At 40.1% G+C, this 18,804-nt stretch overlaps 1 protein-coding gene across 3 annotated transcripts; it reads left to right on the top strand.

The window, feature by feature from the left end:
* The first annotated feature begins 2,680 nt into the window (after positions 1-2,680).
* Positions 2,681-12,657, top strand: LOC127320955 (protein phosphatase 2C and cyclic nucleotide-binding/kinase domain-containing protein). Of its 3 annotated transcripts, XM_051350018.2 has the most exons (16): positions 2,709-2,996; positions 4,469-5,785; positions 5,976-6,107; positions 6,193-6,417; positions 6,512-6,637; positions 6,730-6,792; positions 8,203-8,285; positions 9,282-9,513; positions 9,702-10,012; positions 10,099-10,177; positions 10,288-10,354; positions 10,466-10,743; positions 10,851-10,916; positions 11,174-11,295; positions 11,724-11,880; positions 11,986-12,657. In XM_051350018.2, the coding sequence occupies exons 2-16, from the start codon at positions 4,718-4,720 to the stop codon at positions 12,229-12,231; spliced, it is 3,255 nt and encodes a 1,084-aa protein (XP_051205978.1). In that variant the 5' UTR covers positions 2,709-2,996; positions 4,469-4,717; the 3' UTR covers positions 12,232-12,657. The 3 variants fall into 3 exon arrangements, 1 of the variants encoding a protein (XP_051205978.1); XR_007863697.2 differs by lacking the exons at positions 9,702-10,012; positions 10,851-10,916; positions 11,174-11,295; positions 11,724-11,880; positions 11,986-12,657 and having other exon boundaries at positions 2,681-2,996; positions 6,730-6,766; positions 9,275-9,513; positions 10,099-10,184; positions 10,466-10,538; XR_007863696.2 differs by lacking the exons at positions 9,702-10,012; positions 10,851-10,916; positions 11,174-11,295; positions 11,724-11,880; positions 11,986-12,657 and having other exon boundaries at positions 2,682-2,996; positions 6,730-6,766; positions 10,099-10,184; positions 10,466-10,538.
* The last annotated feature ends 6,147 nt before the right edge of the window (positions 12,658-18,804 follow it).

The following is an 18,804-nucleotide window of genomic DNA, read 5'->3' as shown; positions in this document are numbered from 1 at the left end:
TTTTGGATTGATGAGAAATCATTCATTCAGTGCAATCTTTCTTCACCATGAATTAGTCATCGTACTCTCTCACACCATGCACCAGCATCATGAACAACTCCTTGTGCATGCTACATCATCGGCGAAAATCCTCTAGGGGTATATGTTGGTTCTTTGGCGTACATACTAGCATGATCCTCCATACTCTGCCTTTCTTCCTCCCACACTTTGAACCTCCATATTTGGGAGCGGCGAAAACAAATGAGAATCAGCAAGTGATCATCTTCATCGACAGCGGCATTGGCCCTCTCTTCCAAGAATTGATAGATCATCATCTAGCCGTCGCTATCCACAATTTATAAAATCAAACAACGAAGCAATCAATCAGCTGAATGGCGATGAGAGAGGCAAAACCCAAAAAATGAAACCTACATAGGCAACCGACCAAACACCTTGCGTGCTAGGCGGGCGTGCGAGGTTGATGCACATTCTATGAGGAGTTGACGATCGCCGAAGTGGGACGAGAGGCGAGAGGGAGGCATGGTTGGCGTAGGCGCTACGCGGTCGGTGTGTCAAAATATACGCGGTGGTAGCATTTTCGCAGGGTGGGAGAGGCAAGAGGGAGAAGAGAGGCGATGTGGCGGTAAAATTGATTAGGTCGCTGGCATGTGACCCGGCTGTCGGTGCCGCAGCTTGTGTCTGGCACGTTCACGGTATATCTGGATGGCTAGTGACATCGGACATGTTACTGGACCGTGCCGAATAGAAACCGAGGTTGGAGCACGCGGCCTAGGCCCAATTTTCTGTCCAGCACGTCTAATAGTCCTTTTGAGCCACCGTTTGGGAACGCGGCCGAACATTTTATTGTTATGGGCAGTTAGTTACTATTTGTTCTGTTATGAATATAGCACATTATTAGTCAGTTTCGTTGGGATGTGATCGCACTGGTCTCCCAACAGTGGATGGACGGTGGCACTTCATATCAATATTAATTGATCATCTAATTAATTCCACAGCCTAAAAATGCCGTACACTTTGGAGGGTGGTGCACCAGCGTCCATCAATCAGTTCACCCAGCTTGAATCTGCCAACATTCCTATATCCTCATCTTTAAATTCCCACGAGAATCTTTCGGTCATGTTAAATGCGCAGCTCCTCAAATTATTTTGCCGATTACTTTTTCCGTTTCATGAGTATTTTCTCCATCTATAAATAAGTGTATATCTAGTTTTCAGCCTAACTTAACTTTTTAAAAATTGACCAACATTGTAGACAAATGTAAAAGCATATATGACATCAATCAAAAATATTATAAAACTATATTTCAAAACAGATATAGTGGTACTGATTTAGTGTCATAAACGTTCCTAGATTTTTTGATATTTTTTTTTTCAAATTTTATTAACTTTCACTTAGAACAAAGACTAGATTTATACTTATTTATGGATGAGGGAAGCATGCGGGATAATTTTGAAAATTGATTTAACAGTAGCTATGCCTACTCGTCAAAATTATATGTCCATGTGTGCTTGGACGCTTTTCTGTTTTTCCTCACGAAGCAACTGTAGAATGAATTAACGGGTCACCAACTGGGAGGGAGAAGGTGCCGACAGTATTGCAAGTTGGCTTATAGAACGACTTCTAGGCGGAAAAAACTTAAGGTGAAAATAATCACATTCCAAGGTTAAATACTCAGCTCGTCTCACGTACTCATGATACCGTGACGGAATCATGCCTCAATATCGTATTTACACGTTTAACAAAATTTAAGATAAATCACACACGTACATATCACCTTGATACTTACTTACTCGTGTAGATTTTCAAGAAAGAAAACTGGAACTCACAAAGTAAACAATATCCAGCTTTATACAATATTATTCGTTATAAGTGAGACATCTTACAGAAGGTTATGGAAACTTCTCCTCTCTCCATGACGTTCATGCGTGATCTATTTGGCCCCCAACTGACTAGTTGGAATGAATTGCTACAGAGGTTAGCTTCAATACAGTTATCTCAGGGGACTGATTAGTTTCGATGGAACCTCACCAAGAACGGTGTTTTCTCGGCCAATTCAATGTATAGGGTGCTTATCATTCCCACTCAACCGATTCTCAATAATAAATACATTTGGAAGATGATACCACTGAAAATGAAAGTTTTTGCGTGATACCTTCGTCGCGGTGTGATTTTAACAAAAAGAGCATTACAAACCAGGCTCTGTCCACCCACAAGGGTTGACATTGGTCGGGATATATAGTTTGTTACATCAGAAAAGAAGAGGAGATCGATATAAACTCACAGGTTCGTCGACTAAAAGAGGAGACAACATACAAACATATGACAAAGAAGTGCCACCAAACGGCAGTCGAAGGGTATCACAATACCGAGATCTTGCAAATGTCAGTCCTCCTGCAGATAAGCGGACATCCACGGGTTGGCGGTCCAGAGCAACGCTGGTCAACAAGTAGCATATTGTTCTATGACATTGGTCAAATAATTATGATTGTTGGTTGCATACATATATAATGATTTATATGACATCACTAGAGTTCTCACGTCCACTCAATATAATTTTCCTTGAATTTGAGATGGCGAGTGTAAAGAAAAGAGTTTTTATAGTACTACTCCGTACAAGAAAAAAAGATTTACGATGGTAGCACCGTGGCTTGCGTTCGCCTGAATGGCGTCGCGTGTGATACCGTCGCACCCGCATCCGCAAAGACTGGTGTCTCGTGGGATTCCATTCCCATCTTTGCCCCGGGCTGATTGCCAATCACCGATTGATGATTTTCTCCTTCCTAATCTGGCAGCTTCCACCCTCCCTGCCGAGACTACTACTCTACCACTACGGTTTACGGCCACCACCACCACCACCCACCTCCCTCCTCCTCTCCCTTTCTCTGCTCCTCTCCTGCTTCCTCCTCTACCCGCCTCACAAACTCCCCCTCTCCTCTTCCTCTCCAACGAAGGCTACAAGCTCGTGTGCTGCTGGAGATTCCCCTCTTTTGGCGTCCGTAAGTTACAAGGCTGCTCTTCTCCTTTCTTCCAACTCCTTTGCGTACTTTGGAGTGCCGAGTTCGTAGTAGTCGTGATTGCAGAATGTTCTATCTTCAGGTACCTGGCGATTTTATTTTTTTAGAATTAGCTCTGTTTTTCTTCTGGCGATGTCTTGCTCGGACACAACAGCAACTTTGCTCTCAGGATTTTATTTTCTTTTCTTTTCGATTATAGACTTTCTGTAGTACTACCATTTTTTTTTTGTTGGGACTATACTATGAAAGATTCTCTTTTTTGGCATGGCGATAAATATGACGTCGTGGCTGGCTGTTTCTTCCAAAGAAAAAATATATGGAGATTCTCTCAGCGTCTTTCTAGCGTACCTGAACTGCGGTAGCTTTCTTGTTAATGCCACTTTTGTCAGAATCTACTTAGATTTTGAAATGATAAATAATTTCCCAACAATACTTTTCACAATCTACTTACAGTTTGAATTGGTCAAGAATTTCCCAAGATTTTTTGTTGTTCAGATTGAAGTTTTAAGAATATCAAACGAACTTGTTGTGTGCATACCACTTTTATAGCGGCACCCACAAATCTTTGGTCATTACATTGCTACCACATTAAGATTGCTGCCAGCTTTTTCTCTGAGGTGAAAATATAGACATATGCCGAGTAAAGTACATGGGTGCCTTTCTTCAACAAGTGCATTGCATTCTTTTGTTTGTAGCCTTGTAGGAGAACTGAAATTAGAAATTTGACATGAAAAACAAACAACATTAATTATTTTCCCTTTTGAAAAATTATACTTCCTCCGATCCTCATATGAGTTGGATTGATTCTGTGCATGTTCCTCGAATGTGCAGGAATTCATTTTTTTCCGACAAAGAGTGCGGAAATTCATGTGCTTTTATGTTTCCAATCCTCTGTGTCAAGTTTCTACATTTTTTCTTTCCAATCCTCTTTTTATGTTATCTTCTTGTGGTTGTAGCTGACAACTTCAGATGACCGCATTATTAGTAGAGCTACATTTTTTTTCGATAAAGGGAACATATTAATATCGAAAGATACCAATTACACCCAATTAGTAGAGCTACATATCCTCAGTTTTTGTGTAAATAGTTTCCTTCTCTAGGTGAGTATCTGATTGGCCAAATCTTTGGCTAATTCATGTTCTGGTCTCAAGATGCTTCTGCGTTTTCCAGGACTCAAGAGCTATCTGATGTTTCTGATTCTTTATCTATTTTTATTGGGCAACCATTTTTGTGTATTGTTAAATGATGGACTAGTTTTGCAGTGCTTTCACTCAGTCCAGATGACAATTAAATTCAGTTCTTCCTTCATGTTGTCTAACATGAGTGATTGTTATCTGTTCTTCTTATACACAGAAGGAGAGCTCTTACTATTAAATAACATCCCAAATTGTTCGCTTGCAACTTACTATGGAGCTATGACTGACTTCTCTGGTCTTATTTTCTTAATTTTTTAGGTGTGCGTATGAATATCAAGTTCCAGGTTTCTAAATGTTGGGTTGAGAATGAGCATTCTGTTTCACAAAGAAATAAGTATCATTTACAGAGTGGTTCTCTTAAAGCTTTCAGATTCTGTGTATGTTGACAGCTTCCTCAAATTGGTCTTGTCTGTCCATGTGCATACATAATTTGTAGCTGAAACAGAGACTTCTGAGTGTTCATGTTCTTTCTGCCTCTCTGCCCTTACCAAGCTGATTCTGCATTTGATGGGCTGCTCACCTTCTAAGTGTTGTTCTTGTTCACATCTTAAGGGATGTTTGCGTTCCCACGGGTGTGTCGAACAAACAGCTGACTCTCCAAGAGAGTCAAGGGGAAAATCAAGCCGGGGAAGGGGAAAGACAGATTCTAGTGCTTCAGATGGCTCTTCGGATGATCTAGAGGGTGATGATGGATTGAACCAATTGAACATTACAAGGGAATCAAATGTTGGTATCAGTCGTCTCTCGAGGGTTTCTTCGCAGTTTCTTCCTCCAGAAGGGTCCCGCAAAGTTCGAGTCCCATTGGGGAACTATGATCTGAGATACTCCTATTTGTCTCAAAGAGGTTACTATCCAGAATCATTGGACAAACCAAACCAAGATAGCTTCTGCATACATACTCCATTTGGAGCAAGCCCCGATGATCACTTCTTTGGTGTGTTTGATGGCCATGGGGAATATGGAGCTCAATGCTCACAATTCGTGAAACGAAGACTGTGTGAAAACCTGCTCAGAGATGCCCAGTTTCGTACCAATGCTGTTCAGGCCCTTCATTCTGCTTTCTTGGCAACAAACTCTCAGCTCCATGCTGATAGCTTGGACGATTCCATGAGTGGTACTACCGCGATCACTATATTGGTGAGGGGAAGAACATTGTATATTGCAAATGCCGGTGATTCACGTGCTCTTATTGCTGAGAAAAAAGGAGAAGATATGATTGCTGTTGACCTCTCCATAGATCAAACTCCTTACAGGACTGATGAGGTTGAAAGGGTCAAGGAGTGTGGTGCCAGGGTTCTGACATTGGATCAAATAGAAGGACTAAAGAACCCAGATGTGCAGTGTTGGGGTACCGAGGAAAGTGATGATGGCGATCCTCCAAGGTTGTGGGTGGAAAATGGCATGTATCCAGGAACTGCTTTTACTCGTAGTATTGGAGATTCTGTTGCTGAATCTATTGGTGTTGTTGCAAATCCGGAGATTTTTATCCTGGAGCTCAGTGCCAGCCATCCATTCTTCGTTATTGCTAGTGATGGGGTTTTTGAATTTCTTTCTAGCCAAACGGTCGTAGACATGGTAAATTCTATGTACTGCTGTAATTCTTAAATTTGTTTTCTTCTTGAATATTCTGGGAGCACCAAGTGCTTCGTTGGAATAGTAGAGATACATTAGAGATCAAACCTTTTGCCGTCTGTTGCTTACCTGTTTTGAATACTCTAATATATAGTGTGACAACATATTTAACTTTATAGTCATGGATTTGCAGATTGCTAAATACAAGGATCCCCGTGATGCGTGTGCTGCAATTGTTGCTGAATCATATCGTCTCTGGCTGCAGTATGAAACTCGTACGGATGACATTACAATCATACTTGTACATATTAACGGGTTAACTGATGTATGGATTTATCTTCTTAGTTTTCTTGTTTACTTCCTTAGAAGTGGTTTATTTGATTACCTGAATATACTTCATCTTTCACCAGACGGGGTCCACCCATACCGTACTGAAGGCATCTTTACAACCATCACAGCAAGTAGTAGAACTGGTGGGCTCTGAATCACCATCCGTCATTAGTTTAAACCCCAACAATCAGCGTTCCAGGCAGGATATATCACGCGCACGATTGAGAGCCCTTGAAAATTCTCTGGAAAATGGTCAAGTATGGGTCCCGCCATCTCCGTCACATCGCAAGACATGGGAAGAGCAAGTAAGGTTTACCGATTTTTCCTCATTGTGAAATTTAGTTCAGGATTTATGGTGTCCTATGCTGACAAATCCTATTTACGAAAAATTATATGAAGGCACACATTGAGAGGATACTACACGATCATTTCCTCTTCAGAAAGCTCACTGATTCGCAGTGCAATGTTTTACTTGATTGCATGCAACGGGTTGAGGCGAAACCTGGGGATATAGTGGTTCATCAGGTTCTTACCCTTTTATATTCATCAATCATTACTTCTCTGATGACATTTTGAAGTTGCTTAGAATTGTACAATAAGGACACTGTATAATGCAGGGTGGTGAAGGTGACTGCTTCTATGTAGTTGGGAATGGTGAGTTTGAAGTTTTGGCTATTCAGGTAATCATTTCAAAATACATATAGTATGTTAGAAAATGCAAATCAAATACAGTATGCAATGAAGAATAGGCGAGAATAGCTAAATCAGGAAAAAATCACCTCTGACACAAATATGATCAAATATAAATATGTGGAGAGAGGGACAACTTACAAACTTAGACTAGCGGCGCACAGATAGGCTGCGCGCGCTGCCCGTGACCGGCGTTCGAGCCCCAGCTCCACTGGCTGTGTCCCGAGTTTCTTCTTATAAAATGCCGCAGGGTTCCTCCTATGTTGGTCTCGTTTATTTTACAAGCCCTTAGGATTTCACAATGAGGCATCAACTAATCCCATGTATGTAAGAAGACTTACATATTGTTGCAAAACAACTTCCAAGGTTGGAAGAATGAACGAATCTGAATGTATACTACTTCATACTATGGGGGCTCTACCCCCACCTCCCAGATCGCTATAGAAGCCACAAAATGCAGCAGTACTCTGAAGTTTGGCCGAGTAGGGCATGCAGTGCGCTGTTTTTGTACTGAAGTAGCTGGTGGTAGCAATCTGACCAGCTTCCTTGCCAAACAGCACAACATCGTGCCCCTCTATGCCACCTGTTCCTTGTGCTGAATGAGATATCTAATTCTATATTTTTTGCTTGACGTCATTCATTATGCTTCCCTTGTTCAAGCATAAAGAGGGAAAAGCAGTATGTTCCTTTCTTTATGTCAATTCTTCAAGCTCACAGCCAGCCACAAGTAAGGCTACCCCCTGTATATACAAATACACATGAGTAGATCGGGCGCAGTTTAACATGCAGGCTACCTAGCTTAGTAGCTTTTCGATCTTACAATAAGACAAAATTAATAATGAAATAATATTAATGCTATTTTATGTGAGGCTTACAGCAACAGGACGTGCTCACAAGTTTCTACATTTCTTTTTATTTAAGGAAAATGACTCATCTGTAGACACATGCATGCATTTCTTCAAATGATTTGCTAGCCAAACGTTTTTCTATAACTATATTTAAATATTGATCACAAAAAAGCACCATATCTGATGTGAAACGTCGATTCCAATTTGCTAGTTTTCCTTTGGTAAGGACCAGCATGCATAAACCATCTGAGTCGGACTATATTGAATGCAATAATTTTTATAAGATAAGTAACATCTTAGTGGTTAAAATGCATTTGGAATTCTTTGTATACTTCGATATAAAGAGGGAAAATAGAATCTATAGATAGTTATTTGCCTGATATTTATGTGCAGAGCATTGCTCACTGCACAATCTACGTCCATATATGTTTGCTTATATCAGATTTGATTTAACACTGTAGTTTGAAAACTAAATGAGTTCATAGAGTTTTTTTTACATTACTCTCCGTGCTATGATTTTCAAGACTAAGCTGATGAAATGTATATATACAGGAAGAAGATGGGAAGGAAGTGAGTAAGGTTCTGCATCGGTATACTGCTGACAAACTATCTTCCTTTGGAGAGTTAGCACTAATGTGAGTTAGTTTTACTCATATGTGATTTATTATACTGTTTTGTTTGATTATAAGAGAAGTTTTGTAAAAAAAATACTACCTCTGTCTATAAAAGGATGTCGCAAGTTGATCTAAATATGAATGTATCTAGACACTCTTTAGTGTATAGATACATCCGAATTTAGACAAATCTCCGACATCCTTTTATGGACGGAGGGAGTACTTGTTAAGACCTCTCATGACTCATGTGTCAACAAAAGTGGTGTCTGCTAGTTGTACTGTTCAAGAAGCACACTCGTGCGAGGTGGTCAATAATAATAGTCAGCTCTCAGTATTTTTCTCGCAAATACGTAAAAATTTTGTGTATCATTCCATTGAAGTACAAAGCAATTACAGTGAACCACCACACTCGAAAAGCTCAGCTCTAAGTACCACATTGCATTTATCAGTCAGAACAAAATTAAGGGTTTCCTCTCTGCACCTAAAAAGTGGAGCTTAGACCCGCTTTACTTTGGCTCTTGTAACCAATCACTCAAATCATTTCCAAAACCATACTACATGAAGTGTGAAAACTGAAAGCTAATGCATTACCACATGAAGAGTGTTCTACCATATAAGTAAGACCAAATCACTAGGATGCTTGTGCTACATGCTATCTCTTTCCAATAATAGCTGAAAAGGCTTGAAGTTAACCTCACCTTGCATAGTCGCATATGTATCTCACTATGTTAGCTTAAACCTTGGCTGCACCATGTAGAGTCCATAGATATTTTCCTTAAAAAAATAGATGAAGTAGCAACACCTGCAAACTAATACACATAACGTAGTATTGTTTTCTATATCTGAGATGTACCATGCCATGACCTCGAAAGACTCAACCAGATAATATATGAATCTCTCCACTGCCCTTCAGGCATGGAGATGAAGCAGATGCAATAAGCCGATCAAGTTCAGATTGATATAGGTAGCGCTCACTATTTAGCACATCTAATCACCATCTATTTTTGAAGCAAACAGGTATAACAAGCCACTTCAGTCTTCGGTTCGTGCTGTGACTAGTGGAACATTATGGGCTCTAAAGCGGGAGGATTTCCGAGGAATTCTCATGTCAGAGTTTTCAAATATACCATCATTGAAGTTGCTACGGTCTGTAGAGCTGTTTACAAGATTGACAGTACTTCAGTTAAGTCAACTTGCCGAATCACTTGCTGAGGTATCCTTTGCAGACGGACAAGTAATAGTAGACAAGGTATATGGAGTGAAAATGGTTTGATTTTTTATGGAAATGGAAGCTTTTATTGATTCTTTGCACAATATCAAAGAGTTCACTCCCGGACTCTGCATCTACAATGCACAGCCAAAAGATTTATTGACATGTTCTTCTGCAAACTTATGGGATTCTTGTGTAGTTATTTTCTTTCGTGAATCGTTTTTCAGGATGACAACATCTCTTGTCTATATATTATTCAAAGGGGTCATGTGAGACTTACATTAGCAGCTGATAAGTTAAATTCAGATTCTTGGGATCTTCTTAGTGCTCACACAAAGAAGGTCCAACAAAGTCAAGAAAATGGCAATTATGTGGTTGAGATTGATGAGGGAGGACACTTTGGAGAGTGGGCTCTCATTGGAGAGAGTATCACGTTTACTGCTATCTCAGTTGGTGATGTGATCTGTTCTACAATCACAAAAGAGAAATTTGATTTAATTGTCGGGTCTTTGCCTAAACTTCCACAGGCTGATTCCAAGTACTGTACATGTAGCATCCTTTTCATAGTTAGCCTATCAGATATTTGTCGATCGGGGAGCTCATCCTGTCACGATATCTATGCAGGCTTAAAGATTCTCTTATCCCAAAGGAACATAGTACAGATGAGGATTTTTCCTTTAGGAGGGTTCAGCTATCTGATTTGGTAGGGGGTTAGTACTTCATTTCCTTTTCTCTAGCATGACATTTCTTTTTCTATCTGGAGAAGATTTATTGAGATTATATGCTGATACATGGTTCTATATATGTTCTCAGGAATGGAAGACGTGCATATATGCTGCTGATTGCAGTGAGATCGGACTTGTCCAAATCAGAGGCTCTGGTATGAAAGCAATTCAGCTTGACCGTCCTTTGTTATCAGATGTATCAATTTTGTAATGGACTTACATGTATTTTTAAGTTTTATATAATCTTGTTTTGTTTCCTCGACCAGACAAGATCAAAAGCTTCAAAAGGTTTTATATCAAAAGGGTAAAAGATCTCCGTAAGGAAGGACAGGTGTTTCAGGAGAAAGACATCATGAAAAGTTTGAGTCAATCAGTTTGTGTGCCAGAAGTTTTATGCACCTGTGCTGATCAATCGTACCTTGGAATACTGCTGAATTGTTGCCTATGTTGCTCACTGGCTTCAATACTTAATACACCACTAAGTGAGTCATCTGCGCGATTCTATGCAGCTTCAGTTGTTGTTGCTCTAGAAGAACTTCATCTGGTAAGATCTTGCTTTTCTGTATTAAGAGATTGACATGCAGTTTTTGTGTATTATGTTTTGTATTATGTTCTTATCTACAATATGCATCTAACTCTAAAATATTTCAGAGGTCTATTCTTTACAGAGGTGTTTCAGCAGATATCCTAATGCTCGACCGATCAGGACATCTGCAGGTGATTATCTGACCTTAAGGAATATGATGTTAGAACTGCCGTTTGCTTTTTACCTCGATGTTCATGCTACTAATAAGCGCTAAACATGTCCATGTAGCACTGAAACAATAGCGTACAAATACACAATCCTCCTTCGACCAGAACAAATATCGATTATTATGTAGCATTTTTTCTGATTTACTGAGTTGACATTTCACATGATACAAGTGCAGATAGCAATGTTGTTCTAACAATACATATGTTTTTATGTGTGACAGATAGTTGACTTCAGGTTTGCGAAGAAGTTGGAAGGTGAAAGGACTTACACAATATGTGGCATCGCTGACTCTCTAGCTCCAGAGATCGTTCTAGGCAAGGGGCATGGGTTTACTGCTGACTGGTAAGGGTTATAGACCCCTTTCTTGTATAAGATTCAAAGTTATGCATGCTTTCTGAATTATTACTAGTATAATAATAATTGTTATTATTAAGCAATAAGCATGCACCATTTTCCTTAATATTATGTTTTTCAATGCTGAAACACAGCAGGAGTAGACGTACATTAATTTAATCTCCCCCAAAAAGGCCATCCATCTATCTGCCTTGTCCATGATACTATTCATCACTAGCGTGGCAGACTTCACTCGTTATTCCTTATGGATATATTACGTTTCTAATTAAATATCATGAAGAAAAATCTGATGCAGATAGAAAATTACAAATTCTCTTAGGATAATAGTGCACATTAATATTACTTGCACTACAATCTTCACATATCTGTAGTCCTGTAAAGATTAACATCTTATTCCCTTGCTTTTGCATGATCAGGTGGGCGCTTGGAGTATTGATTTATTTCATGCTGCAATCGGACATGCCATTTGGGTCCTGGAGGGAAAGCGAGCTGGAACCTTTCGCTAAGATTGCGAAGGGGCACCTAACTATGCCGTCGACGTTCAGCGTGGAAGTTGTTGACCTTATAACCAAGGTTGAATCCCTCATTCAATGAATGTACTTTTCATTATTTACTTATCTTTTACCTTATTTGGTCTATGTGCAACAAGGCAACTCAATTTCACATTTTTGCGGCCAGCTACTTGTGGTAGATGAGAATGGACGCCTTGGAACCACAGGCGCGGACGCAGTAAAGAAACACCCTTGGTTTGATGGCATTGACTGGAAACAAACAGCAAATGGCACTTCAGCAGTACCTCAGGAGATCTCTGACCGCATCGACAGCTATGTAGAAACTCTTCAGGAGGATTTAACGGTGCCCTCTTCCATGCCAGGCGAAGATCCCGCTGATTTGACTGCTCCAGAATGGTTCCAAGATTGGTGATCTCAGTAGCTGGATGAACGTTGACAGGTTAAGAAAGCTTCTTTGATTTTCGAGAGGCATTTTCAGATCTTATGGAAACAAGATATTCATCCAGATGGTTCAACCTAGTGAAGTTTTGTCGAAATGATGAATTCCCAAGGTGGAATCATTTCTTTAGTGCCATTGGAACGAAAAAATGACAAATTAGCTCCCCAGCCACTAGCATTGGATTCTTGCGGTACATATGTATAGATCCTTCTTTCATTTGTCTATTAATTTGTAACTTTTATCTTTAAGCTATCCACCCATGTGATTTTGAAGAGGAAAAACAAGAGCCATGTGCCTGAAGGGGATTTGCCTGAACTTGTGGGCATCAAAAGCTTCTTTTAGGGGTGAAGCATTGCTTTATTGGGAATAATGACATGGAAATCGCCTGATACAAGCTCATGAACTAGTGCTGGAACTTCATACTCCCAGGAGAATGCATGGTCATCATCTCATTGACATACTCAGTGCCTTGGATCACCGCAAAATTAAACTGTACCCTTTCTCCCTTGGTTTATCATCTCTCACATATGTTCCTAAGCAATTGCCATGAATGAAAGACAAACTATGGTACGAAACTTCTCATCTATCAATGTAAAAGCATATGATTTTGCCAAGCTTTCAAGATAGGATTCTACTTTGCCCTACCGTACTCAAGCTATGTAGCTCTAAACTAAATGAATCTAAAATATCTCATAATTATATGCCAAATATAATTGCTATTCTAGAAATATTTAATAACATAGATAATTGATAATGCAAAGCTCAAATCTTATTATCAATTCCCGCTATAAGGGATACATCCATATAAATGCTCTATGTAATTGAGTGCATGGCCCACCAAGTAATCTTATTATCATTTCTCGCTATAAGCCTGGATACATCCAAATAAATGCTCTAGGTAACTGGGTGCACATTCCACCAAGTAATGAAATCAAACCTTCTACTAGAAAGAACTTGTTGAAATAAGAGAAGGAAAATAAACAAGATACTAAGCATACCTCCCCCAAGCTTCGGATAATCTGGGGTAGGTGCCGAACACCCCAAGGTCTTAGCCTCATCTTCAGGTGGTGATATAGAAGAATAAGGCCCCTGGATGTCATCGCGCTTAGCGGAAGTGGCCCATCATCGTATTCACAATTTTGATTTTGAAAATCATAGAGTTGGCTTTGGAGATGCTCGACCTTGTCTTGTAGATTTCTCACAGCCTCATAAGTTGTGCTCTTCTTCCCTGTGATTGCACTTCTCGTCTATTTCTAGACTTATGAAGATATGTGCATCTAAACTTGGCTCAATAATTCTTTTATAGCCTTATTCTAGTTCTTCCAACCTCTAGTTCCCCATATTCTTAGGTGGTTCATTATCTTGAATTTACATCACCCCAACAACGACCTTGGGAGGTATCATGACGGTCTCGTAGTAGGGGTTGAAGATGGGACGACACATTGCAATTGCCAACACATCTGATAACCTTCCCGTAGAGCTTCTCATCAGTGATGCTTGTCCCCTCAGAGTCATTTTTTGCTCTTCTCACCGGAACCAGAGGATGTCATGGTGGATAAACTAGACCAAAATTTGAAACTTATGAACTCAAAATGAAGATGGTGGCGTAAACATTCAATGCCACATCCTAAAGTTTCCAGAACTTAAAACGAGAGTTGAGCAATAAAACTTGATCACCTACTTTATTTTTTCCTTTGAAATGGAGTCTGCTCCCCAGGATCTGCATAGGTCGATGCATACGGCTTTTTATTACTTCATTTGAAGTTTAAGTTTCACACATCATGGGTCACACAGGGTCAATACATGTATCAACCATTAAAAAAAAAGAAAAGATGAAGCGACTCTGCACTAAAATGTTATCCTACGATTAAAACGCTAGATGCAGTGGTTGTATAAAGCTCGTGCAACCTTTTCTGGCCGATTGCACCCAATATCTACTCCTCGCGTTGCTCCATTGGTTGCAGGAAGGGCCACATACGGATTCAATGCGTAGCCCTCGGAATCACCTGCATAAAATAAGTTAATCTTGTCGTTGTTGAAGATATATAGTCATTCCTAGTGTTCCATATGGCCCAAAGTAAAGCGCATACACCAACTCTGATTTGCACTTTATCTTTTTTTGCACCCCGCCAACCAATTTTCAAACAAATTTGTTATATTAGTGGGCCAAACATTTTTTGCAAAAGGTGTGTTGATTCATCTTGAAACAACATCTTCTATTCCCTTGCCAATTCCCCCCTAGCTAAATTGTATTTTCTGAGCAAAACTTTACGATGCAAGAACCACATGAGCGTTCTAATCTTAAGTGGCACTTTCATTTTACATATGTATCTTCGAAGGAATTTTATATGGTCATATTGTAATCTAAATGCAGTGCTTTGACCGAGAAAACGGCAAATTTTATTAGCTTCCAACCAAAAAGATAAAGTTGTGTGGACAACTGGATATTCATCAACCGAGTGCAAAGATGGATCCACATTTCTCCTCTATTACCGGAAAGAGCTTGTAGAAAACCTGTGCTCAATGGCACTTGCAACATAACATTAGCAATCTAAACATGTTTTCTTTGTAATATGTTATGTGAAGCTGGATATTGTTGAGAATGAGGCACGTTTAACCACGTATCTTTTAAAAAACGAGTTCTCTCCTCATTATTGCCTAGATTGAAAGAACCACCTTCGAAGAACTCATGATTCATTTTCATAACGCCATTCTAAAAAGGAGAATCAGAAGACTTCGCCTTAACTTGGTACAAGGACTTAGAGTGGAGATATCTATTTTGTATTTTCTCTTGCCATACACCTTGTTTAGTTAGGAGTTTAAAAACCACTTGAACAATAATAAATTTTTTTATTTCTAGAAATTTAACTCCATCTCGATCCTTGGGTTTGCAAACTATGTTCCATCGAGTTAGTATATACTTTCTCTTATGCCCATTGCTTTGCCAAAAAAAAATCTTGATATAAAGAAATCTAATCTTTTCCTTACCCCTTTGGGTATTTCAAATAAGGATAGCAAAAAACGTTGGTAGGATAGTTAAAATTGAATTAACTAGCACTAATGGATCACCATAAGAGAAAAATTTGCCGACCTAACTACCAAGTTTTGTCTTAAAGCGATCTTCTATTAGTTTCCTTTCACCATTGGTCAGTTTCTGGCAATGAATACAGGTCCCGAATATCTAAGAGGGAAAGATATGGCCTCACAACCGAAAAGGTTAATGTACTCCCCCCTGAACATCTTTTGATTCACCGAAACATAAAAAAATCACTCTTATGGAAGTTGATTTTCAGTCCCGACAAATCCTCGAACATACATAGAATGAGTTTCATATCGAAAATTTCCTAAATTGTGTTCAATAAAAATGGTTCCATCATATGCATCTTGCAGTATATATATACCACCCTCAACTAGATTAAGTATTAAGCCATCAACTTGACCATCTTCCTTAGCACGGGAAATTAAAATTGCAAACATATCGGAAATAATGTTGAACAACATAGGTGATAGACGGTCCCCTTGTCTCAAACCCTTATGAGTTTGGAAGTAATGACCTATGTAACATTTACTAGCATAATGATCAGTCCGGCTGCACCATTTAGGGTTGAAACCCTTCATGCTCATCACTTGTTGCAAGAAAGGCCACTTTACCTTATCATCGGCCTTTTCCAAATCTGATTTCAATGGCACCCCATCCATTTCCTTCCTATGAAGTTCGTGAATAGTCTCATGTAGAATTAACACCCCTTCTAGAATATGCCTCCTTGGTATGAAAGTCGTTTGCGTTGGTGTCACTATATGTGCCACCTTAGTGACACGGTTTGTATCGATCTATGTGAAAAAATTAAAACTTGCATTTACAAGATATATTAGTCTATATTGCTAAATTTGAGCCGCATTTTCTTTCTTAGGATGCAAAATAATAGAATAGTGCCATAATTAAGTTGAAACAAAGGTAGTTCCCCTCACTGAAAACTCTTGAACAAATTCATTAGATCTTGCTTAAGCTTTTCCCGGATGGTTTGGTAAAACTCCATTGAAAACCCAGATGGTATTGACGATTTATTATTTTCCATTTGCATAATAGCTTCATACACCTCCTTTTCTATAAAGTCGGTTGTAAGAATGTTATTTTCCTCTTCAAAAATATGTGAAATATCAACATTTTTTACTCAAACAGCAAGAAGTGGTTTTGAGCCGGTGACATGGGCATACCTTATCAGGTACCCACAATTACCAGGTCCAACTAAAGGCCCATGAAACCAAGAACGCATTTGCAGTCGAAGCCCAGGAGTCTGGCATGCGATACAAGAACTAGCCCAAGCAAGAGAACCCTAACATATAACCAACCCGCGACATCCTGAGACCTGGCATTCTTTCACCTTCACGCATGACTCGCCGACCCAACGATTGGCCTTTAGCTCCTCCCACGAGGGAATCAATATAGTGCTTGGTGACCCGTGTTTGCACGTAAGCTCAGTGGACACCCTTCGCCTCCTAGATCCGATCCGCTCAGCTACGGCGGAAGCGACACCTTCATTGACTGTCTCAGCATCTCCTGCGCCATCTTCTATTGGCTCCTCCATCGAGCCAGAATCTACCCGACTTAGATCTACTACGCTGACTGCGACGCTCACCACATCGCCAATCCAAGCGACCTCGTACGGGGCCACGCTGATGACTTTGTTGAGCATGAGAGAGTTGCTACCGCGGCGCATATTTGCCACATTTCGTGAGCGTTCATGCATGTAAAATGCATACATGAACTTTGTAGCTTATTGCCACGTAATCCTTCATATTTTCATCCCATTAAAGTTTATATCAATATTTTATATTTTAGGGGATTTTCCAATGATCCCTTTATTTTGGTTATAACTCTGCAGAACAGGAATCTCCTGTTTTGTCTATCTTTTACTTTCAGGGACCTATAGGGAGTCAAATAGACCTGAACTTTTTCGAGGATCAATATTTTCTGAAGATTGATGATATGAAGCTTTGAAATCACCCAAACAAGGTCAGGAAGAAGGAAAGAGCAGAGGTGGCATGGGCCCTACCCCAGGCCGCGCCACCACCTCTCTTTTGCCCTTCGGTCGTCCGCAGCCGTCCATCTAAAGCCGAAAGAACACGGATGCCGCCTAGAGGGGGTGAATAGCACTAGTAGGAAAAAGCTTATTAGTGGCGCACCAAAAACCACATTCTGTGGCGCATGGGAGGTGTGCCACAGAAACTTCGCCACACAAATAAGATTTCTGTGGCGCACCAGCCCATGCGCCACAGAATTAAGATTTCTGTGGCGCACCAGGAACAGTGCGCCACAGAAATAAGAAGTTCTATGGCGCATATGTCCCGTGTGCGCCACTAAATTTAGTTTTGCTGCGCCACAGAATAATGTACACGTATACTCGATTTTGTACTACATGGTGTATTATACAGGTTTTATACATAGTATACAGGTTATATACAGATATACATCATCATCACATTACTTAGACAGATATAATATGAACATATATAATATAGCAACATTATACATCATCATCACATTTCTTAGAGCCCGATCGAGTTATACATATAGCTCCATACACTCATAATCCATGCAAATTAAGTTCATCACATCTCAAGATAGCTAGAAATGAAGTGACACCGGCCGCCGCCTACACTAGGATGAAATAGAGACCCGCCGCGATGATGGTGAGCAAGAGCGAGAGCACAACGAAGGTCTTCATCTTCATCTTCCTCTTGTTCGACTGGTGGTTCCTCCACTTGGCAACCGCCTCGTGTCTAGTCGGGTATCCTTTGTAGAAGTTGCCGCTGAACTTGTGCACCTGTTTCTTGCAGTCCTCCCACTCCTCGTAGACTCCTGGAACCCGTCCCTCGAACACGACGTAGTACGCCATCTCTATGGACACAAGGCATATTAGTATATAATGCAATGAAAAGAATTAGGGGGTTTACATGCATACATATTCACAAGAATTACAGCAAGGAAATAATAATAAACCTAAAAGACATATAGCATCGGTATCACATAAGTAATCAAGTTCAACGATAACGACTACAATAGTAATTGAAGACCAACAACGTCGACCGTTTCGAGCAAATTAAGCAGGTTCAGTTTACAACACATTACATATTGTCCATCGATTCAAACTAATGGTAGGCACACCGGCCTCGTTCAACGAGACGTCTTCTTCAGCGGCTCCGAGAACGGTTTGTACAAGTCCTTCGTTATCCACGTCCTTCCATCACCCTGCCTATATAGGCGTTGTTCGATATCCCTCTTAGACAACCCTCTGAGTTGGTGTAAGATCCCCGATCCATTGCATACATCTTCATGGATAATATCCGATAGCTTTACTTGGATGCGATGGAAGTCTTCTCTAAGATCAGCATCGTTCATCTCCCCCACCATTTTAATGGGGTCTCGCTATCTAGGTGGCAGACACATCATCTCTGCATCCGCGACAAACCCTTTAAGGTGATGGAGGACATAGAATGCCTCCTTAATGCTGCCAGCTGGCTGCTTGATGCAAGGGAAGTCGATCA

This window comes from Lolium perenne, chromosome 6 (genome assembly GCF_019359855.2).
Source record: "Lolium perenne isolate Kyuss_39 chromosome 6, Kyuss_2.0, whole genome shotgun sequence".
NCBI classification, from domain to species: domain Eukaryota; kingdom Viridiplantae; phylum Streptophyta; class Magnoliopsida; order Poales; family Poaceae; genus Lolium; species Lolium perenne.
This window is presented reverse-complemented; position numbering and strand designations above follow the sequence as displayed.